We start from the raw sequence: 27,004 nt of genomic DNA, 5'->3' as shown, positions 1-27,004 counted from the left end.
GGGATACAAATTGGAAAGGAAGAAGTCAAACTTTCACTATTTGCAGATGATATGATAGTCTACATAAGTGACCTGAAAAACTCTACCAGGGAACTCCTACAGGTGATAAACACCTTCAGCAAAGTAGCAGGATACAAAATTAACTCAAAAAATCAGTAGCCCTACTATATACAGATGATAAATGCAATGTAAAAGAAATCAGGGAAATATCACCTTTCATAATATCCACAAGCAACATAAAATCTCTTGGGTTAACACTAACCAAAAAAGTGAAAGACATGTACAGTAAGAACTCTGAGTCTTTAAAGAAAGAAATTAAAGAAGATACTTGAAAATGTAAAGATCTCCCATGCTCTTGGATAGGTAGAATCAACATAGTAAAAATGGTAATCTTGCCAAAAGTAATCTACAGATTCAATGCAATCCCCATCAAAATCCCAACACAGTTCTTCACAGACCTTGAAAGAACAATACTGAATTTTATGGAAAAACAAAAAACCCAGGATAGCCAAAACAACCCTGTACAATAAAGGATCTTCTGGAGGCATCACCATCCTTGACTTCAAGCTCTATTATAGAGACATAGCTCTGAAAACAGCTTGGTATTGGCACAAAAATAGACAGATAGACCAACAAAATGGAATTGAAAACCCTGATAACCCACACACCTATGAACACCTTATTTTTGACAAAGATGCTAAATCTATATAATGGAAAAAAAGATAGCATCTTCAACAAATGGTGCTGACACAACTGGATTCAAACACGCAGAAGATTGCAGATAGATCCATATCTGTCACCATGCACAAAACTTAAGTGCAAATGGATCAAAGATCTCAACATAAACCCAGCCACACTGAATCTTCTAGAAGAGAAAGTGGGAGATACCCTTAAACAAATTGGCACAGGAGACTGCTTCCTGAACATTACACCAGTAGCACAGACATTGAGATCTGCAATTAATAAATGGGACCTCCTGAAACTGAGAAGCTTCTGTAAGGCAAAGGACACAGTCAGTAAGACAAAATGACAGCCCATAGAATGGGAAAAGATCTTTACCAATCCCACATCTGACAGAGGGCTGATTTCCAAAATATACAAGGAACTCAAGAAGCTAGCCACCAAAACACCAAACAATGAAATTAAAAACTAAATAGATGCAGAACTAAGTAGAGAATTCTCAACAGAGGAATCTGAAATGGCTGAAAGACACTTAGGAAAGTGCTCAAAATCCTTGGCCATCAGAGAAATGCAACTCAGACAACTCTGAGATACCATCTTACACCGGCCAGAATGGCTAAAATAAAAAACACCAATGACAATCTATGCTGGAGAGGATGTGGAGAAAAAGGAACACTCCTCCACTGCTGGTGGGAGTGCAAACTTGTAAAACCACTCTGGAAATCAGTATGGCGGTTGCTCAGAAAAATGGGAATCAGTCTACCTCAAGATCCAGCAATTCCTCACTTGGGCATATACCCAAATAATGCATGTTCATACAACAAGGACATATGTTCAACCATGTTCATAGCAGCATTGTCTGTAATAGCCAGAACCTGGAAGCAACCTAGATGCCCCTCAACTGAAGAATGGATGGGGAAAATGTGGTACATTTACACAATGGAGTACTACTCAGCAGAAAAAAAAAAAAAAAAAAAAAACATGGAATCTTGAAATTTGCAGGCAAATGGATGGAACTAGAAGAAACCATCCTAAGTGTGGTAACTCAGTCACAAAAAGAGAAACATGGTATGTATACTTACTCATATATGAATTTTAGACATAGAGCAAAGGATTACCAACCTACAGTCCTCTTCACCAAAGAAAGTAGCAAACAAGAAGGACTCTAAGGGAAAAATGCATGGACCCTGGAGAATGGGAAGGGTCAGGATCTCCTGAGCTAATTGGGAGCATGAGGGTAGGGGAGAGGGAGCTGCCAGAATGAGAGGAGGAGGAGAGGAGGGGAGAGGAGGAAATGGAGGAGCAGAAAGGTTGAGTTGGAGGAAGAATAGAGGAGAGCAGGATGAGAGATACCATATGAGAGGGAGCCATTATAGTCCAAGGAGAGATCTGGCACTAGGGAGATTTCCAGAGATCTACAAGGATGACAGGAACTGACAATCTAGGCAATGGTGGAGAGACTACCCTAAATTCCCTTCCCCTATAGTGAGACTGATGACTACTTTATATGCCATCCTAGAGCCCTCATCCAGTGGCTGATGGAAGCAGAGGAGACACCCACAGCTATACACTGAACTGAACTCTGGAACCCAGTTGCAGAGAGGGAGGAACAAAGAGCAAAGCGGTAGGTACCAGGCTGGTGAAACCCGCAGAAACAGCTGGCCTGAACAAGGGGGAGCACATGGACCCCAGATGCTGTCTGGGAGGCCAGTACAGGACTGATCCAGACCCCTGAACATGGATGTCAATAAGGAGGCCTCCGCACCCTAGGGGGCCCCTGGTAGAGGATTAGTATTTTTCCCTGGTATAAGAAGGGACTTTGAGAGCCCATCGCACACGAAGGGATGCACTCTTGTCCTGGACACATGCCAGAAATCCTCCACTCCTGTTGCCTCTCCTTGTTTCCATCATGTTCCCTACGTTCCTGGATAGGAGTGCTACTTCAGCTTACAGTCTCTGGGGAGTCTCTCAGAATGGCAAAATCTTGAGTTATTCTTAATACATACATGACTAAGCCTCAGTGACCTGTTTTTCACAGATCCACTTCTAAAGAGCGTATGCACGCGTGCCTCTGTGTGTGTGCGCAGGTATGTGCGCGTGAGTATAGGTGCTTGAGGCCAGACGCATCAGATCTGCAGGAGCCGGGTTTCAGGTGGTTCAGGCTGACAGCGTGGGTGCGTGCGCAGGCGCGCTGGCGATAAGCCGTAGGCCCTGTGGAAGGGCAGGGCACTCTTAACCACTGAGACTTCCCCCTCCAGCCTCCTCGTTACCTCTTGTGCGAATACAAATGTATCCATGCGCTGTGCTCACTAATCTAACACCAGAATCCTGAAAATATGTCTAATGGTTTATTTAACATGTAATAATGCTTGAAGTGTTATCCAAAATGGAAGTTGTGACTAAAATTCACAAGATAGCAACTGAGTGGTTAGTGTTGCGATACCAACCTACTGCAGCATGGAACTGAGAGAGAGCATCAGCCAGCTGTCCAGCTGCCAGTAATTTCTTCCCCAATTCAAGATGCTTCTCCACATCTGCGTTCACTCCACATTCAGCACCTAAAGGAAAACAGAACGCGTTAACTCCCCATGAAACAAAATTTAACCCTAAGAAATAAAAAGATGGCTCAGTCATCCACTAAAATCAGAAAAGTCACAGAAACTGAAAATGACAGAGTAAAACACAGTTTGATTTTAGAGAGTACAAAAGCTCCCAAAATACACCTATATTCAATTTAACCAACCCAAAGAATAAAAACAGCCTACAGAATAAAAGATAGATACAGTATTAGTGTGGTTATTCTGAACAATTACTCAGTACTACTTTGTTCAAGCTGGGAAGGTGACGGCTGTTATGTAAGCTTGAGGACCAGAGTATGGATCCCCAGCAACCACAAAACTGCCAGAAGGGCATGGCAGCCCAGTGCAAACACGAGGTCCTCGGACAAGGTGGGCAGCTAGCAAACCAAACAGAAGGCTCTGGATTCAGTGAGACCCAGCCTCAGTAAACAAAAACTGAAGATGTGTGGTCAAGGAAGAAGCTGATACTAATCTGGCTTCCGAGTGCGCACTCACACTCACACTCACTCACACACACACACACACCACATGCATATGTGGGTGCACACTTGTGAACACAGACACACACAGAATATTTGTATAAGGAGCTGCTTTGCTGAGGCAGAACCTCACCTTTCATTAAGGTGAATAATGTCAGTCGGCTATGATACCCGGTGCTTACTAAGTACCTGCAACACACCCAGGCACTGTTCTAGTTATTTGGGTAACAGAGCCCTGCCCTTTGAATCCTCCCAGTGCCAGACATCACAGTGGGAGGAGACAGACATAATAAACAGTACAAATGACTGTGCAGAAAGTTGAGTGTGGGTGCACTTATAGAAGTGACCAGGTGGTCCAGGGGCATCCCTCTCTGAAAAGCCAGCGTCTCCTGGAGGAAGTACGAAACCCATCTCGGGCACGGAAGGAAAGGGGCTTCCCAAGAAGCAGCAGCTAAGGCAAAGGCTTTAAGTTCATGGTGTCCAGATAGGTTCCAGAAATGGCAAGGAGACCCGGATAACTGCAGCAGAGCCACAAAACAAAGCAGCAGGAAACCAGACTAGAAGGCCTTGTTATGCCCTGCGCTGAATTTTACTCTGAAACCAGAGCTACTGAGACATCTTCAGCAGAATAATATGAATAAGTAGGCCAATTATCTATAAACTGTCTCTTTACTCTGAATTCCTCCTTCAGCAGTTGCCCTGACATAACGAGGCACTGGAGTGTTCAGGCATTTCCCCTTCACGGGCGGGGGGGGGGGGGGGGGGGGGGGCTACCTAGAACTGCAGCAAGGACACTTCCTGGTTGTGCTTGCTGGTGTGTTTCTGGCTTCTGCTGCAAAGTGAGTTTGTGTGATACCCTGCCCCAGCCAGACACCCAGCCCCTCAGCAATACGGCAGCTTCAGCCAGGAACCACCTCCCAACAAGGACACTGCCCAGTCCCATTCTAACTTCACAACTCGCAGCACTGCCCATCTACCCATGCAGAAAAACCAATCTACACCTGGTGTCATTGTTTTCTGTTCTCCCATCAGCTGTAGACCACTCTGGTCTCAGTGTCTCACCATTAGCAAACCTGAGCTCCAACTATAGATCAACAAAATCTGAACCCTAGTCCTGAGGAGAGAGCCTGTTTTCAAGGTAGCCTCCTGGGGCTATCTCTGAATCCTAGAATATGTCTCAATATTCTTTTTACATTTTTAGTTACTGACATAACATATATATATATATATATATATATATATATATATATATATGTGAATCTACTAATGTGGAATGTATACGGATACATGCTTTTACACAGTGTGTGGGCTTGGCAACGTGGCTAGGCTGGCTGGTGTGCAAACCCCAGAGATCGCCAGTCTTTGCATCCCTAATGTGGAGATCACAAGCACACACCATCCCACCTGACTTTTTTGGCACACCTAGATGCTAGACATTCAACTCTGGTCCTGGAGCTTGTAATCCAGCACTGAACCAACTGAGCCATTCCCTCAGCAACCCCTCTGAAAATGCTGTGCTTTGCTTCCTGATTGGTCCCGAACTATAAAAGTGGCCCTGGAAATGCCAGGGGAAAGACCCATAAAAAGGTGCTGTGAGGTTTTTGCTCATGCCTTGGCCCCAGTGGAGTGCACAGCTACTTGCTGGGGGAAAGTAAAATGCCAGTCATCAATGGAAACACTAGAACGCCTCTTGGCTGACGTTACAGACACAGCTGAGAAGGGAGGCCTGGGACCTCCTACCATAAGGGCAGGCATGATGAAGACAGGTGTGATAAGGGATGGATCTTTTCAATGCACTTAAGTATTGGAGAAGCACTAATTCTCAGCTCAAGTCAACCTGGGAGTTTCCATAGCAACTCTAAAAGAATCACCCCACCCCTGCCTCAGTAGTCACAAAGCTGGTCTAGCTAAAATTGGCCGTAAAATTGTGAGGATTGCAAAATTAAAATTATAGTCAAATCCAAGATCCCATCAAGTCTCACCAAGTTTTTTCTCCTGTGAACCCTGGGGCAAGAGGAATAAAGTACTGGGCCCTGGTATTTGTAACGGGAACGTATGCGTTGCGGCTAAAACTGACTTCTCAACCTCTTACTTGAAGCAGTTCTTTCCTTGCCTAAGGAAGCTCTGTTTGCACTGTTTAAAAACTATGAAGCATTTTCTCCTTCTTCTCCTCTAGTTATCTGGAGCACACAAGCAATCTGACATAGCGTATTTGTATAAACAGAACCTGGATATTCACCTTTGTTCTACCTATTTGACCTTCAAAAATGCCAAACGTGCACTGAGTCCTCTGATTTTATGGCAACATAGTTACTTTTATAGGTACAGTAACATTTCCTATAGAAATTATCATGTGTAAGTGCAGAGCTGTAGTGAATATGAGGCACACAGCTATCGCAGACGAAACGGCAAAGAAAAGGAGCTAAGGCAGACTTTATGTAGTGGACACAAATCCAGGGCGTGAGGTGCAGAGGTGGCGTGTGGCAAGGCAGCTGGTCCTAACATGGTTGCTTACACAGACATGAATAAGGAATTTCATATCCTGGACCCAGGGAACATTGGCTCAGTGGACTTTGAGAAACAACATTCAAACACACTCTGAATTGTCCCATGGACAGACTCCAAGTACTCTGAGTGCTCCAAACTCTGATGAAGCAAACAGAAAGGACCACAGCCAGGCAGTCACCTTTCCAGACATCACTATTGAGGCTGGTAATGAATGCTTCTGAAACATGAAGAAGCTCATGAAATCAAGTCTGGTTTGTTTGTTTGGTTAGTTTTGGGGTTTTGTTGTTGTTGTTGTGGTTTGGGTTTTTTGAGACAGGGTTTCTCTGTGTAGCTTAGCAATCCTGGAACTCACTCTGTAGCCCAGGATGGCCAGAACTCGTAAAGATCCTCCTGCCTCTGCCACTACCACCTGGCTCATTGGGCCAATTCTTAAACAGCCTAACACTAAAAAAGAAAACAAAACAAAATTAGTAGCACAAATATCTTAAAAATTGTTTAAAATTAATATAATTTGATGGGGGATGTCCTTTTGAGTATATGTTTCTCTTATTGGTTGATGAATAAAACACTGATTGGCCAGTAGCCAGGCAGGAAGATAGGTGGGGTTACCAGACCAGGAGAAGGCTGGTGAGAGGAGGCTGAGAGAGGTCGTCAAAGTGGTGGCTGAAGAGACACTATGCTGCCCAAGGAGTAACATGCCAGATTATGGTTAAGCCACAGCCTCGTGGCAATACACAGTTTTAATAGAAATGGGTTAATAATAAAAAAGAGAGCTAGCCAGTAAGAAGCCAGCCATCGGCCAAACAGTTTTATAGTTAATATAAGTCTCTGTTTATTTGGGGCTAAACCACTGTGGGACCAGGTAGGACAGAAACCTCCATCTTCAATAATTAATAATTTTACAGATTCAAAAGGTTACAACATCTACTTAAACTCAGCTCTAGCAGCAAGGATACAATGGCAAGAAATAAACAAGATAATTTCCTAAGTGCCAATCTGATGCTAGGTGACAAACTGCCTGAGGAAGGAGTAATTAATACAGATAATCAAACAAGGCCTCCCCAGTCAACAATGTTTGCATTAAAGCAAAGGTAACAAGGGCTGGAGAGTAAAGCTGAATGACACATGCCAAAATCACATGCAGGCCGCAAAACCAGTGCAACAAGCCTGGGACACCAAGGTCAGCTTCAGGAAACTAGATGAGGTTACAGACAAGAAGGGAAGGGAGAGGACATTTACAAGACAGATCACACTGCAAACTGCAGGATTTACATTTTATGACAGTAATAAAGGAAGCCCCTAGAATGGGCTTTAGCAAGAAACGGAAGGTCTAATTTATTTTTAAGACGTTACTCTGGCTGCAATGTGGAAGACAGATATGAATTAGAAATAACTGTGGTGATGTTAACTAAGAGCAGTGCGCTGGACACATCCTGTAAACTGGTTTCACTTATGCTTTCAAAAGATAATCCATCTTGCTGTAGTGATCACTTTTCCTAGCAAAGGTATATTAATATATTCTTTTTAGCAAAGTAAACTGAGGAATATGATTGTTTAAGATTATTACTAGTTGTAAGTCTCTGATGAGATGGCTCACTGGAGAAAAGGGGATACTGTGGAAAGAGGATCTGACTCCCACAAGTTGTTCTCTGACCACAGGAAGGGACCATGGCACATGCACAATTCTCAAAAACACACCAACAAAAATTAATAGTTTTAGTTGTTTAAAGTCATGAATATTGTTGAACTATAGTTTTAAGGTGTAATTATCAGACAATACGAAGCACTTGGGTGGCACACTGTGTAGCCCTAAGGATCAAACTCGGGCCTGACAGACACTGGGCAACTGCACCACTCAACTGTCCCCAGCCTAGATGTGTTTCAAGATTTTCTGTAATTACAGGCAAAATAAGATCAGTAATGAGTTGGTAATTATTGAGGCTGCAGGATAAATATATAGGGGGTTAGTAGACCATCCCCAACTTAAAAATGGTCTAAAATTTTTCATAAATCCTTAAAGGGACTAGGGTTGGAGAAAGGAAAACAGTCATAGACAATAACTTTGTGTCTTTAAAAGGTAATTTCTAATATTAATTGTACCCAGAAGCATTTATACTTCCTATATAAAATCAAAAAGAGTACACATCATTAATTCTAGAGAATGCTGTGTACAAAAACTGCAGTAGAATTATACTAGAAAATGAACCGGGGGTCAGATAGGGGCTAAAGCACTGTGACTGAGCTACAAAAGAACCCTGCCTTGTGTTTCCAAATCAGAACCCTGATGTGAACGAACAGTAGGGACAACTTTAGGGACATGGTGATCAGTATCCTGATGTCTTCAGGGATAGGAGTCTTTGAAACAGCATGAAGATTTCAAATATTTCCTTGTTACATTTTCTCAGAGACACAACCAAATCTATGAACTCAGTGTCCTAATTAGGAAGTAAAAGTTAAAGTATGAGACAGATAACTAGGAAAATGAAGCCGGGCATAGTGTGCACACTTGCTATTCCCAGCACGCGGATGGCTGAGTCAGGGGGACTGCCATGAGTTCAATGCCTGTCTACAAAAAGAAAGAAAAGCATTTCCTGCTCCGTCCCTAGCAATGATCAAGAGGGAACAAAGCAGCAAGAACTAAAAACCCTCCATGCACTAGGTACCTCTGTGTGCTTCGTTCATCTAATTTTCCAGACTCCGGGATGTGAACATCTCTCATACTTTTATAACTAAAAACAACTGAGGCTCACTCATAAAAGCCGTCAGTCCTGCCCCAAGAGTCAGAATGACTGGCAAACAGGGTTTCCAGAGCCACCTTTACTTCCCACACAATGTAGGAGCCTCCTCAGTTAGCAGCACTTCCACACCACAGGCGACTCTGAAGTCTAGTGGGAGCCAGGAGTGCCTATGTCCCATTACACCACACTCCCCCCAAACACCAAGACAGTCTTCACATAAAATTCCCTTTGCTTTCTAAGATTGAAAGAAGCATTTAGTTATGGCCATATCACCTGAACAAGCATTTAAGTTTAAGCTCATCTGAAAGACATTTCCCTTTTTTCTGTTCCTTCAGAATCAAACTTTAATTGTATTTATAATTTTATTCAGTCAAATTTCTATTTGGTTGTAACACCACTATCTCTATGAAGGTACCTATGATCTGCCCTCTAGCACTGCAGAGAAAGCCATTACTCCTTTGGGGTTCTTGGTGACATTTCTACCTACAACACGCACAGTCTAAGAGCTGGGGAGAGAAGAAGCCTTTCGCTCTCCCAAGGTTCCCAACGCCTATCTTACCTTCCTGCAAAGCCTGAGTCCACACTGCAGCCTTTCGTCTGAAGCAGTATTCTCTCTGCAGTAGTTCATAGTACTGAGTGGTCATCCCAAGGCCTCTCAGGTTTAAAGGCAGAGAGCACACTCAGCCTGTGTTCCCTGCAACCACCCGTTTCTCCTCTACACTTAGAGCAAAAGCAATTGGTTGTACTTCTCCAAACATACCATGGCCTCAGGCCTCATGCTTTACATTTGCTGTTCCACCCAACAGCCTTCCCCAACTGCCCATCTAGAAAACTCTTTATCAAGATGCTGCCATCGGAGTAGGGATGTAGCTTAGTGGTGAGAGGTGCTGGGCTCTACCCTCAGCACCACAGGGTACAAAGAGACAACCAGACAGACGGAACAGAGGCTGCCCACAAAGGCGGGCTCCTCTGAGACCCTCCGCTGCCTACCTCCTGCCACACTTACATTCCCACACTCGCAAACGCACACTCCATTTGCAGTAGCCGCGTCTCTCAACAGACTGCTTTTTCACTTTAACCTGTCTCCTGGAGTTCTCCTCTGACCTCCACAGGTGTGCTAGCACACAGCCCAACTCTCCCCTCTTGGTTCTGTAGTTAAGAATAAGGTAAAAGGAGTAAGAGAAGAGGAATTTAAACTGGACCTGGTTATTTAAGGAACTTATTTTTCAAGAACAGACATACAAAGAAGTGTAAGAATATCAGCAGCTGAGATTGAGAGAGTGTGCCTAACCGACACCAACAGTAAACTAAACGACAGTAAACTAACAGTCTAGCAATCGTTCTTCTCCATCTGTGTTTAGCTCTTACGTACAACAAGCAAGGTGGTCAAGCTTGAATGGAATGGATCTGCCAGGTAAAGAAAGTCAAAGAACAAAAGCATAGAAATTTAAGAGCACTTACAATGACGTGGCCGCAGTGAAGAACCACTAACTTGCAGAAAACAGAGAAAGGATACTGATGCCTCCCAAAGGCATGTCTTAAGTTCCTTATTCTGTGAATTCTAAGGTAGCCCATCAATGTTACACCATATATACCTCATCACAGCGCCACCTTTGCTGACCTGAGTCTTTTTTATATTCTAAAACTCCAAGCAACAAACTCATCATATTTATCTATTTTTAAAAGAGCCAGTTTCTAAAGATTCGGAAAGAGAAATAAATTTATGGTTGAAAATAAGAGTTTGAGTTCTGAAGGGCAGGGGTTTCCCTGGGATGTTTCTATGTAAACAAAGTAAAGTTGCTGATTACTACCTCAGGAAGGCAGGTGTGGTGGGTGGGCTTTTATCCCAACACTGGGAAGACAGAGAGGTGAGAGATCACAGGTTGGGCCCATCCTGTTCCACATATCAAATTTCAGAGTCCATCCAGGCCAGTCTGGGTTACAGAGCAAGACCAACAAAAACAAATCAAAATAAAACACCCACACTCAAAAATCAATCAGCCAATCAATTAATTAAAAGGTCAGGACAACAGAAAGGAAACCTAACCACAATTAACTTCACAAATACAACCTGCTTGCTCCAGGGCTTCTCATCTCAGCACAAGCCCACCAAACAGGTCGGAAGCCACTGCAGCTCCAGGCACCTTCTCAGCAATGCTGGCTGACTAGATGAACTGAAACACTCCCGACTTTATCATCTAGCCTGCTAAGTAATTCAAGATAAGTCTAGGGAGCTATCTGAACATCTGATTATACACAGTCTTAAAATCATTCATTTAAAAAGTTCTCTTCCTATTTAACTAGCATCAAAAAATCCTACAAAAGGTAATATACTCTTAATTTATCAGTTTAAGTAAAATATATCACAACACTTTGTTTGAACAGATTTTCAAGTCTTCCCCTGATGGCTAAAATATATGGATTAATCATCTCAATACAGTAGAATTTAAAAATGGGTTCCTGATATATATGTCAAGAAAAAAAAGATAAAACTACGCAACATAAAATGTTTTTCAGCCAGTATTCACACTCAAGTCACCCAATAAGCCATTAGCAACAAACTGAAGTAATCTTATTTGCAATGTGAGAATGCTCAAGTGGATACTAACGTTCTCTTTTTCTTTTATTTGTGTCTCTGTATGTAAGACGGACACTTGCTCCATTCCTCCAGTTGGATAAAGCTGTGATATCGGAGCCGGAGTCCCACCCTCCAAGAGGGCAGCTAGTACTCTTAACCCACTGAGCCATCTCTACAGTCCCTACAATTTTCCTCCTACTCAAAAATTCTGCTTTTTAATGCTTTAGATTTTTTTCAAAGGCTCTGAGAAAGACAATGCTAAGAGTCAGTCTTTCAATTCATGATAAGTGCTTTCCTTCTATGGATTACAACAGAAAAGCCTAGTTTGCAAGGGTGTTTTTAATTGAGAAGAAAAAAACAAAAACCAGTTAGGCTAAACATTAACAATATTTTCCATGATATGAAACTGCTCCACAGACCCTGTTTTCATGTTACTCTGCTTACCATGCCTCAAGTGAAGTACGGTACCACCTGACCTGCACACCACCCCCAAAACTGAGGTTAATGAGCTCAGAGAGAACTAACTTACTCAAGAAAATGCAAGCTAATAAACTTTGCTACTTTGTCTTGATAACTCCATCACCAAATCTAGGATCTAATCAATAGCAAGCCCCTAATTTAATTCCTACATATAATTGATTACACCAATGGTTCTCACAGTGTCGTCATCTGGAATCATTTTAGAAATGCACATTTTCAGGTTCCACCAAGACCTACTACATGAGATGTTCTGTAAGTGGGCCTAGAACTCTTAAAACAAAGTCCCCCCATGAGATTCTGATAGACAGCTGGCTAAAGGACCGCTGTTTGGGGAGAGAAAGCATTTTTTTTTTTTTTTTTAAGACAAAGCATCACACTATAGTTCAGATTGGCCTAAAACTCATGATATAACTCAGGCTGGTCTTAAACTCATGACAATCCTCCAGCCTCAGCCTTGAGTGCTGAGACCACAAATATGAGCCTGCACAGCTGGGAAGAACCACCATACTGAACCTGTAGGAAATCACCTTCCTGTGTAAAGTAAAATGCTTATTTTTCTCAGCTGCCACACTTAGAAATGCTTGAAAATGGTATAGACCAGTTCATACAGAAGGTAAAGTTTATTTTTAAAGATTTTATTTTCTCTCTCTCTCTCTCTCTCTCTCTCTCTCTCTCTCTCTCTCTCTCTCTCTGTGTGTGTGTGTGTGTGTGTGTGTGTGTGTGTGTGTGTGTGTGTGTGTGTGTCCAGGTGCCTACAGAACCAGAAAAGGACTCCTGGAGTTGGAATTACAGCATTGAGTAGCCAGATCTGGTGCTGGGAACCCAAATCCAGTCTTTGCAAGTCCAGCAAGCACTCTAACCATTGCTCCAGTCCCAAGATAAATTTTCATTAAGCTCTTAGAACACCAGTTCCCACGTGTGTAAAACAGAGTATCACGTATCTCCATGCAATAAGAGATGGCTTCCAAACAGGCTCTTTGCCTCTCAATCACCTGCTATTTTACACAGGTATTGCACCTGAGAAGCCAACACTCTGGCTGCCCCCCTGAGAGGTGCCATTAGCATGTCCCAGACAGAAAAACTCAAAGTTTTTCCCTTATTTTTTTTTTTTTACAGAAATACCACAGTAGGGAAATGAACAAACTACTGGGAAAAGTAAAGCACTTCTATACCTGAAAAAAAAAAAAAAAAGATCCTAAACATAACAGACAGCTTTCGTGCAAAATAAGCCATTTATGATACCTGAGCATGACTGATGCGGATGAAAAGAATTAGAAAATTAAAAAACTATACCGTATGGCCTATATATTAAAGTGGCCCAGGCCTTCAAATTCCAACCCCCCCCCCCCCCCCGCAATCTGAGGCTGGTTCCAATGTCTCAGTACTGTCACAGCACGAAATCTGATGTGAGGGCCAAAGAACATACGGCTATCAGGAAGTCAAAAACAAAACTCCTACCTTTAACTGAGATGTCAAAACTGGATAATAAGACTTTTAACAAAGAAAGGAAACCCACATACACCTTTGTGAGGATTTCGCCAAGAATTATTCCCAATTTCGGTTCCTCAATCCCCACCGCACCCCACCCCCAGCCATGGAACAGTCAACTGTTTACTTTCCTTGACAACTACCCCCACACACCAACCCCCTCTCCGGAGTGAGTGCAGGTCGGTGCCCAGGACACACAGCTCTGTCACAGCAGCGCAGTAACCAAGCTGGGAAGCGCTCGCTGCTCCACGGGCATTTGGGGCTTCAATGCCCCAGCCCTCCCCGCTCGCCCGCTCGCCCTCTCACACCCAGGCTGGGACAGGCCTCTTGTTTTGCTATTCTGTTGGGAGTAGCCCGCATTCCAGTCTGCAGGCCGGGGTGAAACGCAAGCGCTCCCCACCTTTCCAAGGAGACTCCCCCCTCCCCGACCCCAACCCCAAACCCACCCCGCCCCCGGGGACTAGAAAAAGTAGCCCCGGAAAAAAAAAGGAAAAGTTGAATGACGCCATGCTGGGAACCGTGGACCAAAGACCCGGAGCCCGCGACTCGGGAGCCGGGAGGGCGCTGCCAGCCCCGCGCGGGCTTCTCCGGGCACCGGGCTGAGTTGCGCACCGGACGCGGGATAGAGTGGTCAGGGCCGGGGTTCGATTCCCGGGGGCTCCCGCTCCCGGGCCGGCCCGTGCGAGCCGCCGTTACCCCTGCTGCGGGCGCCGGGCTCCAGGCTGCGCCCCAGGCCTCCATCCCGGCCTGCTCGCCCGCCTTCCCGCGGTGTCCCCGGCTCGCCCGCCCGCTCGCCCGCCGTGTCCCCGGCCCGCGCAGGGCCTCCGCCGCTTGGGCCAGCCTCGCGCCCCGGAGCGCCGCTGGCCCCGGGGCCCGGGCAGGCAGGGTCAGGGGCCCCGAGGCTGCTCACCTTCGTACTGCAGGTCCACCAGGACCAGCAGGAACGGGAACACCGCGCCCAGCCGGCTGCCCAGCGAGCCGGGGGCCACCATGTCCAAGGGCGCCGGGGCGGAGGAGCAGGAAGGAGCGCGGCCCAGCAGCCCAGCGCCCACCCGCTCGCCCGCTCGCCCGCGCGGCGCACAGCCAGCAGCCAGGAGCCCGCAGCCCGCAGCCAGCGTCCGCTCGCTCGTTCGCTCGTTCGCTCGCTCGGGCCTCGGCGGCGGCGGCGAGGGCGCCCAGAGGCGGAAAACGGCGGCGGGCGGCGGGGGCGGGCCGGGGACGCCACGCCCCGAGCGCCGCCGCCGCCCAATCGCCTTCCTCCCGGCCTGGGAGCGGCCCGGCTCGACGGGGTCGTGGTCGGCGCTGATTGGCCGCGCCGGCCGCCGCCCCGCCCCACCGCCGATAGGGTAACGTGGAAGCACACGGCGCGGCGGCGTCCGCAGGTCGTGGAGCTGTCAGCGGGCTCCAAACCGCCGCCGAGGCCGGGCCGGGAGGACGGGGCGGAGAGGACGGGGCGGGGCGGGGGGCACCCCCCCCCAGTCCGCATGCGCAGCCGGGGCGCCGAGAGCCAGCAAGCCCCGGTGCGGCCCGGGAAGTGCCCGGGCTTCCGCCATGCGCTGCTGCCCTGCCGGCGCCGGGGAAGGAGCCCGCGGACTGCCAAGGCTGCTCGGGGCGAGCGGGGAGCGGGGAGCGAGGAGGAGAGCTGGGGAGGAGGGGGAGCAAGGGGGAGAGCTGGGGAGGAGGGGGGAGCGAGGGGAGAGCTGGAGGAGGGAGGAGAGCTGGGGAGGAGAAGGGGAGGACTGGGGGAGGGAGAGCTGGGGGAAGGAGGGGGAGAGCTGGGGAGGAGGGAGCGAGGGGAGAGCTGGGGAGGAGGAGCGAGGGGGAGAGCTGGGAGGAGGAGGGTTAGGAGGAGGAAGGGGGAGGAACTGGGGGAGGGAGAGTTGGAGGAGGGAGGGAGAGAACTGGGGAGAAGGAGGGAGGGGGAGCTGGGGAGGAGGAGGGGAGAGCTGGGAAGGAGGAGGAGAGCTGGGGAGGAGGGGGAGAGCTGGGGAGGAGGAGGAGGAAGGGGGAGGGAGAGCTGGGAGGAGAGGAAGAGCTGGGGAGGGAGAGAGCTGGGGAGGAGGAAGGGGGAGAGAGAGCTGGAGGAGGGAGGAGAGCTGGGGAGAAGGGGAGGGAGAGAGAGCTGGAGGAGGGAGGGAGAGAGTGGGAAGGAGGAGGAAGGGGAGGGAGGCTGGGGGAGGAGAAGAGCTGAGAGGAGGAGGGAGAGCTGGGGAGAAGGAGGGGGGCTGGGGGAGGGAGAGAGCTGGGAGGAGGGAGGGCTCGAGGAGGGAGGAGAGCTGGGGAGGGGGCTGGAGGAGGGAGGGAGGGGGTGGGTATGTGAACCCTGGGTTAGGGAAGGGAGCTGTGAGCTGGGGTGAGGACTGGTGAGTAGGGGCTGAGGGAAGCCAGCTAGGACCCTGAGGTGCTAACAGACTCCGGGGTCATTGGTTCCTCTTAGCAAGCTGGAAGTGCCTGGGGCTCCCTGGGGATGCTGGCTGCTGACTAGATGCCCGCGACCTGACACTCTGGAGTCACTCCACCGAGTCTCACCTTGGCCTGGGCACACTCTTAAAGCCCCTGGCTGGCGCGGCCTTTCCGGTCTCTCCAAAGAAGCTTTCAGGGCCGCTCTGTTTTTACAGGGGTGGGTGGGTTGTCCCGCTGCCCAAGGCTTCCAAGTCTGCAGCCTATGACCTGCCCTGAGCCAATTATGTATTAGTGTGATGCACAGAACCATGGCGCATCTCTTGCTCCGTCTTCAGTGTCTGCTCTCTGCCTTGGCAGTTTGGAGTAAACTTGTCCCCTTTTGTCACCCACGGGAGCTGCTGTTCGGGTTTCTTTACCGCTTTCATTCGAACAGAAAGGAACTTGAACAAGAAGCAGTTCAAATTATTCAGTTAGGCTTTGATCATGGCTGTTTCTTCTGTTTTGAACGCGCTCTATAGACCAGCAGTTTTTACAAACAACGTGGGTTTATCGTCCAATGCATACATCAGTGTCACTTCGTGCTTTAGAAGAACTCCTGAGTTAGGGTGAATTTTGAATAAAAAAAAAAAAAAGAAAGAAAGAAAGATGAAGGACATGGCTGCTCTGAGGTACGGTGGAGGACAAAGTGTGTTGTAGGTGAAAGGGAGAGCATAGCCAGAGGCAGACATATCTGGGAGAGCCCAGAGTGGACATGAGCAGACTGAGCCATGAGAGGGGAACCAGGTACAGCAGCCAAGAGGGCAAAACGTAACCAGATTGGCTGGATTATATAGGGAAGAGCCTCTGGGGAGGGGCAGCCCAACCCCTGGACTGCAGAGTTCAGGGTAGAGGGAAGGATATGCCGAGCCGTACCCTGTAACAAGTAGGGACTGAGGGATGCTGGGAGAACCTGGCTCTAGGTTCTCTGATGTGTTAAATAGGCACCTTAGTCATTTGTCCCAGGATTTGGGACCTAACAAATTTGTGATCTCCTGAAGATACACTGTAAAGGATGGAAAAAAAATAAAGTTTTCTTTCTGTTCCAAAGAAACAGAATGTAAAGGAAATGGTTCCTCTTTGGAAGAGATGAGCCCCTCGGGAGCTGCGGGGAAGGCAGTGGTGGGAAGCACAGGCTTAGATTCAGGGATCAGCTATTATGTGTTATCCTCACCTGCAAATTGAGTGGATTGAGGTTTCAGAGGTTTTGTGCAGCAGGTAAAAGTTCCTGTGAGTGCTCTGCAGATGCTGCCCTGGCTTAGCAAGTGCCAACAGTGAAGAAACCTGAAGGTTCTGTTGAGGTTTGTCTGTCTGAGATGCTCACGGGTCTCACAAGGTAGAGTAAGAAGGCTGGAGATGATCTCATTGTCCTCAAGTGAAGACACCACACAAATGAGGCACAGGAAAAACAAAACAAGCAAAAAAAACCTGTGTGTTATGTCTGGCTGTTGCTTGTGATTCTAGCCTTAAGGAAAAAGAACTGAAAAAAGCCCTAATGAGAGAGGAATTATTTTTAAGACAGTATATTGTGTTATAGACAGAGAATAACAAGGGTCTTCAGTGACTAAACACTTATTGAGCAACCATCTAACAGTCCTGTAGTATCAGAACTACAATACACAGTTACCCTTGAAAAGAATGGTTTTACAAAAAAAAAAAGTCTACAGGTTCTCTGCAGCTTTGAGCTGACAAGGGAGGGAGGGTTGGTTTTAGCTCACAGCTGTAAAGGACCTCAGTGCATGGTGGCAGGCAAAGTGTGGCAGCTTCAGTAGTGGGAACCTATGCAATACTGACCTCAGTAACCATGTCAAGAAGCAAAGCTGGGCTGTAACTCCAAGCCCAGCCCTAGTAGCCTACATTAGCCAGCAGGCCCACAACCTCCCAGACGCCACCACCAGTAAGGGGCCAAGTGCTTAAAGCACTGTGCATGGCATTTCATGTTCAAACTATTAGATACCCCTCCGACCTTAGATACCCCAAGCGGAGGGGGGGGGGGATTTCCTTACCATGATCCAAGGAACAAACACTTGTATCTCCCCAGTACCTAAAACATCTGGTCACCACACCACACCTTAAGTCAAACATCCTGAATTTGGTCTTGAGGGTCAAGACATCTAGTAGCCACACCTTAAGTCAAACACCCTGTAGTTCAACCTTGAGCAAGACAACACAGTCGGTAACAATGGGCCCTGGTAGGAACGGAGACGGTATGTTTTAGAGTTAGTGGGTTACAGTATAATGAACATGAAGCACAGTGATATTACATGATGAGCAGAGGTAGCGTGTTCCACCACCGTAGGTGGGGTCACATCCTGATAAGCCCACAGTAAGTTCAAAGTACTGCAAGCTGCAAGCCACTGCACTGTCCCTGTTCAAAAATACCCTGCCTAAAGCTAGTATTGAAACAGAATGTGCTGTTTCTCAGCATCCTAAACAAAAACCTATGTTGAAATGAACCATTTTAAGTCAGGGACTATCTTGTCAGTGACTTACCAGGCACTGTTAACTTTTAGGCTCTTAGAAGTAGTTTTAATCTTACTCTGTTGACAACAGGAAGCCACCAGAGGGTTTTAAGCAGAGAACTTATCTGAGGTGAAACGTGATCAGGAGATTATCATGCTAAACAAAGCAGAAGATGAGAGATGGAGATGAAGCAAGCTAAATCGTAGATCTTCCAAGGAACAAGATGATACCAAATAGGTTAGATGGGTATTGGAACCACTGAAAGAACCCGGAATGATGCCTACAATGGTTCAGGTAACTTATCATTTGCTAACATCTGGTTTAGGTAAGGAAAGATAAAACAAAAACTGAGATAGTTTTTAGCCAGGTTATGTTTGAAATGCTTCTTAGACATCCAAGTAAAGATATAAAACAGGTGGCTGGATGTCTGCATTTGGAGTTGAGAGAAGAAAATGGAGAAGAGTGATTTTAAAATCAGGAGCCATGTGAGTGAGTGAGACCACCTAAAGACCAAGGTATAAACAGAATCCAACAAAAATGGGGGGTAGCTAAGATAGAGCATCAGAAAAGACTGAAAACCTGCAAGACTGACCCAGATGTAGAAGGAAAACAAGGAGAGCATGGCCCCACAAAATGTAAGACTAAATGGTAGGTGAGTCTAGGATGAGAAGGGGAGACTGAGGATCGGTGACTGATAAAGGGAGGGGCAGAACAATAGCCAATAACAGAGGTGGGCCGCAAAGCAAGAAGGGATAAGATACATATAGCAAGCAGGCCTCTTCAAAGCATGGCATCTAACATTGGCAAAATGTTGACAATTCTAAGCTTGAATCTCTCCATGATAAAATTGTTGTTTTAAAGAGCTCTGCTTCAGCTGGGCGTTGGTGGCGCACACCTTTAATCCCAGCACTTAGGAGGCAGAGGCAGGCAGATCTCTGTGAGTTCGAGGCCAGCCTGGTCTACAGAGCGAGTGCCAGGATAGGCTCCAAAGCCACAGAGAAACCTTGTCTCGAAAAACAAAAAGCATAATAAAGAGTTCTGCTTAAAAAGCAAAACAGCAATAAGGATGAGAGAGTCAAGGGGAAAATTTTTTATGTGGTAGATTTTATAGTATATTTCACAGTGGCTACTATCTCTCTAATTGTGATTCTCACCGATGGAGGACGAATATTACTTTTTTTAAGGAGCTGATCCTTGGAGGGGCTCCTGATGGGGGAAGTTAGTTACTGTTGGGGAAGGGAGATATTCTTTGGTCATATTCTTCGGTGGGGCAGCCACAGATACCTTACCATTGGTCTGAGTAAATACAGCCCCACCAATGCTATGTACAAAAAAGTCATGAAAGCCATCGGGGAAGGTGTGAAGAGGAAACTGTCTACCTGGGGTGAAGAGGAGTAAGAGAGGGCAATTGGGTGAATATGATCAAAATGCTTTATGTGTGTGTGTGATAATTGTGGGAATATTAAGTGGATCCTTGAGAAGTCAAACAAGGAATGTATGTGTGTTTATATATTTCCCACAATTTAACTCTAGGGTTCCACCTTCCATGGTTTTCCACTTAATCCTAGCCAGAGCGATGACTCTTGCCCTCGATAGCCACCACTTTGTTCAGTCTACTTCTTCACTTAGCACACATTAGAAAAAAGGGGAGGGGGCAGTTAACAGCTGGGCAAGGTGGCCAAGCACTCAGGAGGATCACAGGTGGATCTCTGTGAGTTTGAGGTCAGCCTGGTCTCCAGAGAGAGTTCCAGGACAGCCAGGCCTGTTCCACAGAGTAACCCTGTCTGGGGTGGGGGATGGGGAGACAACAAAAAAGAAAAGAGGGGTAAAGATGCTAAAATTATATGCTGTGGCCACCAGAGGTCACTGGTTGCCAATTCTGCCTTTTGATTAGGGGAAAATTTCACCATCAAGCAGTGGTTGCACTAGCCTTTAATCCCAGCACTGGAGAGGCAGAGGCAGAAGCAAGTGGATCTCTGTGCATTTAGGCCAGCCTGCTCTACAGAGAGAGTTCCAGGACACCAGGGCTACTCAGAGAACCCTGTCTGAAGAAGAAAAAAGAAAATTTCATGCCTGGATACAAAGTATCTTGATCATATCCACTGAGTCCCTCCAACACCCCCTGTTCCTGGGCTCCCACAACACATTGTCCTCACAACTTCATGTCTTTTTTTTCCATAATCCACTGGGTCCAATTAATGATGCCCATATGTGCATGGGCATTAGGTTATCTGCTGGGCCTCAACTGTAAGGATTCAGGCATAACGATGGTGTGCCCTGTCACCTGGCAGAATGCACTCAGGCAGTACTCTGGTCAGCCCAGGGTTCCATGAGTGTGTAGTCTGCAGGCAGATGCAAAGGACTCTTTTAAAAGAAAGAGTCCTGCCTACTTACACTCTCCCTTGCCCTTTCTCTCTTTCCTGCTGTTCCCTGGGGCAGACGGGACTTTTCCTGTCTCCACTTCTCTTCTGTCCTCTCTCTGTCTCTATCTCTTTACCTCTTTTCTCTTCCCCCTCTGTCTGCCTGGAGTGTTTGTCCCCCGCCTCGGTCACCCTCGCCTGCCATGGAATCTGCCAAGGTTCCCCCAAGCACATTATTCCTACCAACAACCCCAAAGAAAAGTCTTACTTCCCCAGGAGTCATCAATTGCCAATAGTGCCTCAACTGGAGGGTGGTGACTGTCTCGACTCCATAATAGATTGTTACTGGCCTGATTTTGGCAACTCATGCATGCTTATAGCCACAGCTGCTGTAAGTTCATGTGTGTGACAGCCATGCCACATGCAAAGCTCAACCTCAGGCTCTTACATTCCTTCTTCCCTTTGTTCCACAGTGCGTTCGTGTCACAGTCCCATACTCTCAGCACGTTAGCCCATTAGGAATCTTTGCATTAAATACTACCTGCTGTAACAGGACTTCCCTAGGCACTGGCTTTGACTATGTTTACAGTACCAGGCATGGATTTCCCCCTGGGAAGCTGGCCTTAAATTCAATGAAGAGAGTAGTAAGTTACTCGATGCTCTCATTTCATTTCTGTTACAGTGATAAAACATTCTGATCCAAAGCAACTTGAGGCAGAACAGGCTTATTCTGGCATGCAGGTTTTAATCCATCATCAAGGAAAACAAAGGCAACTGTGTTAGGCCCTACTACATCAATTAGCAATTAAGAAAATATCTCACAGAGGAGTGCTGGCAAATGCCTGCCTTTAATCCCAGCACCTTGGAGTCAATCAAGCAGATCTCTGTGAGTTAGAGGCAAGCCTGGTCTACAAATTGAGTCCAGGATACCCAGAGCTATGTAGTGGGATCCTCTCATAGAATAGTCACAGACATGGCTGCAGGCCAGTCTGGTCTTGAGAATCCTTCCACCGATTTTCCCTCTTCACAGCTGAATTTGGGTTTCTAGGAAGTTGACAGCTGACACTGACCATGACATTCCAATAAGCGTCCTTGCGAGTGTTGTGCCAGTGGGCACACCTTTCCTGATAGGTAGCGACGGAGCATGCAGGGTCTAGAGCTAGGGAAGACCGAGGATGTCTTTTCTCCTTCTGCAGCCTGAACAGCACCTTCCAGAAATATGAAAGGCAGCCATGGGGACACTCTTTCCTGGTCAATCCAAGCTCAACCTCTCACCACAAGGAAAGAGTGTGGTGTCCTGAGCAATGGTGTCTCACCACCTACGAAAGGCAGCCAACAGCAATGGTGATAGCTGCACTGTCTTTGAAGGACTCTGGGACTTTGTTGACCAATACCTTGTAGGGAGGAAACTGAGTTGTTCGTTTAATAAGCCATGTCTTCTGAGAGCTGCACTGTCCACCCGTGCAGCGTGTCTCTGCTCTAACTCCTTTTTATATTACTATATTTTTTGTTAGTTTAAAACACATGGGTTTTCATAAGGCTTCTTCACAATTCTCAGTGTTAGGTAACTCATCCCTCTCCCCTGCTTCCACAGCATCCTGCCCATACCCACTTAGACCTTTATCTCCTGGTCTCTCCTTCCCCACATTCTTCATATCGTGTGTACTCTTTCTATCTCCACTTTCTATAGTTTTTATTTGAGTTGTAAAGTAAATTCAGTGGAGCATTTTCATTGATACTTCATCTGGGGAACCCTCTTAACACTCAATAAATCTAAATAAAAATAGAAATGTTATGATAAGGTAATTAAAGTTTTTCTCTGTCCAAGCAGCCACTCCCAAATAACCACACAGAGACTTAATATTAATTATAAATGCTCAGCCAATAGCTGGGGCTTTTTACTAACTAGTGTTTACAGCTTGAATTAATTTCTTATCAATGCTCTACCATATGGTGACACCTTTTTCACCATGGCACATCCATCTCCTGCTTCCTCTGCATCTGCTGATGGATGACTCGTCAGACTCCACACTTGTCCTTCCCAGCGTCCTGCTAGTCCGGATCTCCTCACTAATCTTCCTGCCCAGATATAGGCCAGTCAGCTCTTAATTAACCAATGGGAGCAATACATATTTACAGTGTCCAAAGATTATGCTACAGCATGATAACTGTCATAAAACTACCAAATCTACAAAACTACACAAATAAAATATGTGTATTACATATTTTATTGCCTTGTTCTCCAAGTAATGATCTCACAATAAGGTTTGTAAGTGGAAAGTGTATATCTAGCATATTTGTAGAAAACACATTTTCAGAGGAAGATCATTTTGTTACCAGTTATCAAACAGCTGGAACAATAACTTGATATCAGCATACCTGTTACTTTTTGCCCACTCTCAGAATAGCATTAGCATGCAAATTTTATCTGGAATCTGTAATTCTGTGCCTTAATGTTTTAAATACAACATTGAAAATGGACACATAACAACAAAAAGATTTAAAGTGTACATTCCATTGGGGAAGACAATAAGTCTGGGGCTGCTGGAAAATCCGATCTCTCAAGTTGTTACACCACTTTTCCCAGTGGAAAGATTTTTGTCAAGTCCTCGGGAGCACAAAAGATTCATATTACAAATTAATGGTAATAATACATGAAATAAAAGAGCCCAAGCATCCAGCTTAGCTAATAAAATTGATGCCTGAGAATAAGCATCCTTTGGGAAACGGTGGTGTGAGGAGCTAGCTAAGGACTACGAATACCTTTAACTCTTATTTTATGCACATGGATGTTCTGCCCGAATGTATGTCTGTGTGAGGGGGTCAGGTACCCTGGCACTGGAATTACAGACAGTTGTGAGCTGCTATGTGGGTGCTGGGAATTGCACCTAGTACCTCTGGAAGAGGAGTCAGTGCTTTTAACTGCTGAGCCATCTCTCCAGTCCCTGACTGTATATACCATTGATCCTTTGAACTTGTGTGAAAGACAATGGACAGACCTACCCTATGCAATGCTTCTGCAATGCTTCTGATGTACCTGATGGTGGTGGTTGTTGGTAAGAAAAGTCTGTACTGGAAGGGCCTCCCCATGGTGTTGCAGCCAACAAGAACACAGAGAATGAGAAGTGGCAAGTCCTCCACATCCCCAAACCCTGCTCCTAGTCCACGGATGTATTTATCTGTACTTAGATGCTACTAGATTCCCTTGCTTGATGTTTTTGTCATTTTGGGGGGGGGTCGTAAGACCCCAGTTTCAACACAATGCTGTCCTGATCATTTTGGTTGACCCTTCCTCCTTCCCTCAGTAAACACAGATGGAGACAAGAGGATGAGAGGTTTCTGTTCATATTAGGACAGCATGGGTTCAACTCCTGAAGCTGGGCCTTTGCAAGCTCCTGTTGACGTGTGGATGGATTCAAAAATGCTCAGAAACTGTGTATGATGCCAGTGATCAACTGTCAAAAATTCACCTCAGAAGTATCCTCATTCTTCCTGTGAAAAAGCTATTTCCATGGATAAGCTAATTCCATCTAAAGTTCTAAGTCTAAGGACATAGAACGATTAGTGCAGAAGCTGACTTGTGACACAGGCTCGCAATCTTCCTGTCCTTCCCACAGAGCTTAGAGAGCGATCAAAAGACAGCCAGTACTAACTGCCAAAAGGACAATGCCTAAGAGTCTTGACAAGACCTCTTAGCTCAGTGCTTCTTAGAATGGTCCCCAGGCCTATGGTATCAGCATCACCTAGACACCTACTATAGTGCTTTTTATTATTATTTTTTGGCCTCATTTCAGCTCTCCTATATCATAGATTCCAGATAAGAGCACACATCTATTTATACAAGTCACCGGCAGACCAGAGAAAGCATCATAGCTGCTCAGTGAAGTGTTCACGATAGTATGGACTTTACCCCCTCTTTGCCTTCTGCAGCAAAATAAAGTTTGCCAATTTTGCAATAGAGAACTAATAATTCCCTTCTCGGGAACCAAGCCCCAGTGTTGCTTTGGTGACCAGAATACAGATCTAGCTTGGACAGGTAGTGTATTGAAGAGTTAGGAGCTCAAAGAATATGTGGGGATTTGCTAATTTATATTCTTAAAGAAATATATCTTGGAGCTGGAAAAGATGGCTCACTGGCTGACAACACTTGCTTCCAGAGGACCTGAGTTCAGTTCTCAGCGCCCACATTGTACAACTCACAACTGCTTGTAGCTCCAGAAGACCCACTGCTCCCCTTTCTCTGCAGGCACCTGAACACAGATGGCATGCATCCAAACACAAACACACACATAAAGATTTTTAAATGTTTTTAAATGCCCCCATGATGCCAGGGGGATGGTTCTTCATGAAAAGGTACTTCCTGGACAAAGCCTGACAAGTCCAACCCTGGAGACACATGCCCATGGCAGAAGGAGGAAACAAATTCTCAAAGTTGTCCTCTTCCACACACCAGCTGTGGCACACACTTGCCACCATGGCAGATGGCTAGCAAAGATAGTTCGAAGCCGCTGCGTACAGATCTTTATAAGGCAACGTAAGGGGAGTGTCTAGGGGTATGCACAGGCTCAGGATTGGCGTGCCTCCAGGCTTGGAGGGCTTACCCTGTGTTGATTGGTCAACTGGTTGTTATGGCCCATAGGCCCTCCCAGGGTGGTTGCTATGCTTTGTGCATCATTGCTGTGTGCTTGTCCGTAAAGCACACCCGGGGTCGTAAAGCATAGCGCCACCAGCTAACTTCTGATTGATTCCTTGTCATGAGGCAGGCATCTGACTTTCTAGTGACTAACTAACTTCTGATGGGTTCCTTGTCACAAGGCAGGCATCTGACCTCTAAGTGACCAAGGCAAGTTTATGGCAAGCACGTGTTCGGCTGTTATGGCTGCCGGAAGGGGAGCTGGTCCCTTCATTGGAGTAAAGGTGTGCACCACCATGCCTAGCTAAAGTGGATTTCTTATAGATAGCATATAATGGGTATTTCTTTTGTGTAATACTTTTCCACTTTGAAATTCTCCTTTAATATGTTTATTTAGACAATTAGTCTTAAAATAATTTTGATAGATGTCCTAGCATTGTGTGATAAAACTTTCATTGAGGAGATGCAACATGTGTCTGCTCCCTCAAGATGGGAATCTCACAACAGATAATACAAAAATCCAACTTGGTAAACTAATTTTACTGGGGTTACTTACAGGAATATGGGGGAGGGGCTACTCACAGAAGCAGAAATGACCCCGAGAGCTGCATCACCAAGGGCCACTCTAGCGTGGGTGACAGCTAGAAAGCTTGAGACCCTGAAACACACTGCACAGCCTGCAAGCTTTCCACGGGACTCTTCTGAACCTCTTCCAGTTTCTGCTTCTCCCAGGCAGCTGGTCTGCTCTCAGTCTTAGCTGCATGCAGCTCAGCTTCGCTTAGTCTGAGACAGACTCTCTCTTTGATTGCTTTCTCTGGCAGGGAGGAGCCTAATGAGTCTGGTCAGCTTCAGGAACTTCTTGAAGCCGTTTTGAATTGTTTACTTTCCTGCTTAAACAGTTTTCCTACAGGGTGGAGTGTTTCATTCTCAGGAAAACTGTAACACAACATATGGTTACTTTCTTGTTGTTTTAATAATTACCTTGACTAAAAGCAGTTTGGGAAGGAAAGGGCTTAGTCCAAATCTCAGTCAAGGGAACCCCGGGTGGGGAGTTTAAGGAAGGAGCCCGAGCAGACCCAGACGCAGAAGTGCAGACCAAGCTGGAGTGCTGCTGACTGGCTTGCTCCTCCTGCTGGCTCAATTCTCCTCCTCCTCCTCCTCCTCCTCCTCCTCCTCTCCTCCTCCTCCTCCTCCTCCTCCTCCTCCCCACCTAATTTCACCTGCCCAAGAGTGAAACCACCCTCACTATCAAACAGAAAATGCCCCAGACATGCACAGGCCAATCGGATGGAGGCAAATCTTTAACTGAGGTTCTGTCTTCCTAGGTGTCGATAGTTAATGTCAAGTTGATTAAAAACTAACCAGCATATTATTTTGTGCTAATCACTTCCACATTTGTAATTGCTTCAAAGTCCTCAAATTGGATTAGTTTATTGTATCTCAATTAAACTGAAAGCCCATGTGTAGGATAGATTTCAGAAATAATAGGATCTTCTATCCAGTGTGTTACAAAGCCTAGTTCCTGCCGTCACTCTGCTCTGTAATCTTGTTAGTTTTATAATCCAGCGTTCATATGAG

The 27,004-nt window shown here is 46.2% G+C and overlaps 1 protein-coding gene across 1 annotated transcript in view; it reads right to left on the bottom strand.

Moving 5' to 3' along the window:
- Dnajc3 (DnaJ heat shock protein family (Hsp40) member C3) overlaps positions 1-14,647 on the bottom strand; it is a 37,187-nt gene extending 22,540 nt beyond the window's left edge. Inside the window, exons 1-2 of the mRNA XM_027393923.2 lie at positions 14,442-14,647; positions 3,129-3,239 (exon numbers count right to left, since the gene is read on the bottom strand). Of these exons, the coding sequence (XP_027249724.1) occupies positions 3,129-3,239; positions 14,442-14,523 (193 nt within the window). The 5' untranslated portion in view covers positions 14,524-14,647. The remainder of the gene's footprint in view (positions 1-3,128; positions 3,240-14,441) is intronic.
- Between the last annotated feature and the right edge of the window lie 12,357 nt (positions 14,648-27,004).

The sequence above is a fragment of the Cricetulus griseus genome, assembly GCF_003668045.3.
Source record: "Cricetulus griseus strain 17A/GY chromosome 1 unlocalized genomic scaffold, alternate assembly CriGri-PICRH-1.0 chr1_1, whole genome shotgun sequence".
In the NCBI taxonomy this organism is placed as follows: domain Eukaryota; kingdom Metazoa; phylum Chordata; class Mammalia; order Rodentia; family Cricetidae; genus Cricetulus; species Cricetulus griseus.
Note: the sequence above shows the minus strand (reverse complement) of the source record. Positions and strands in the feature narration are given on the sequence as shown.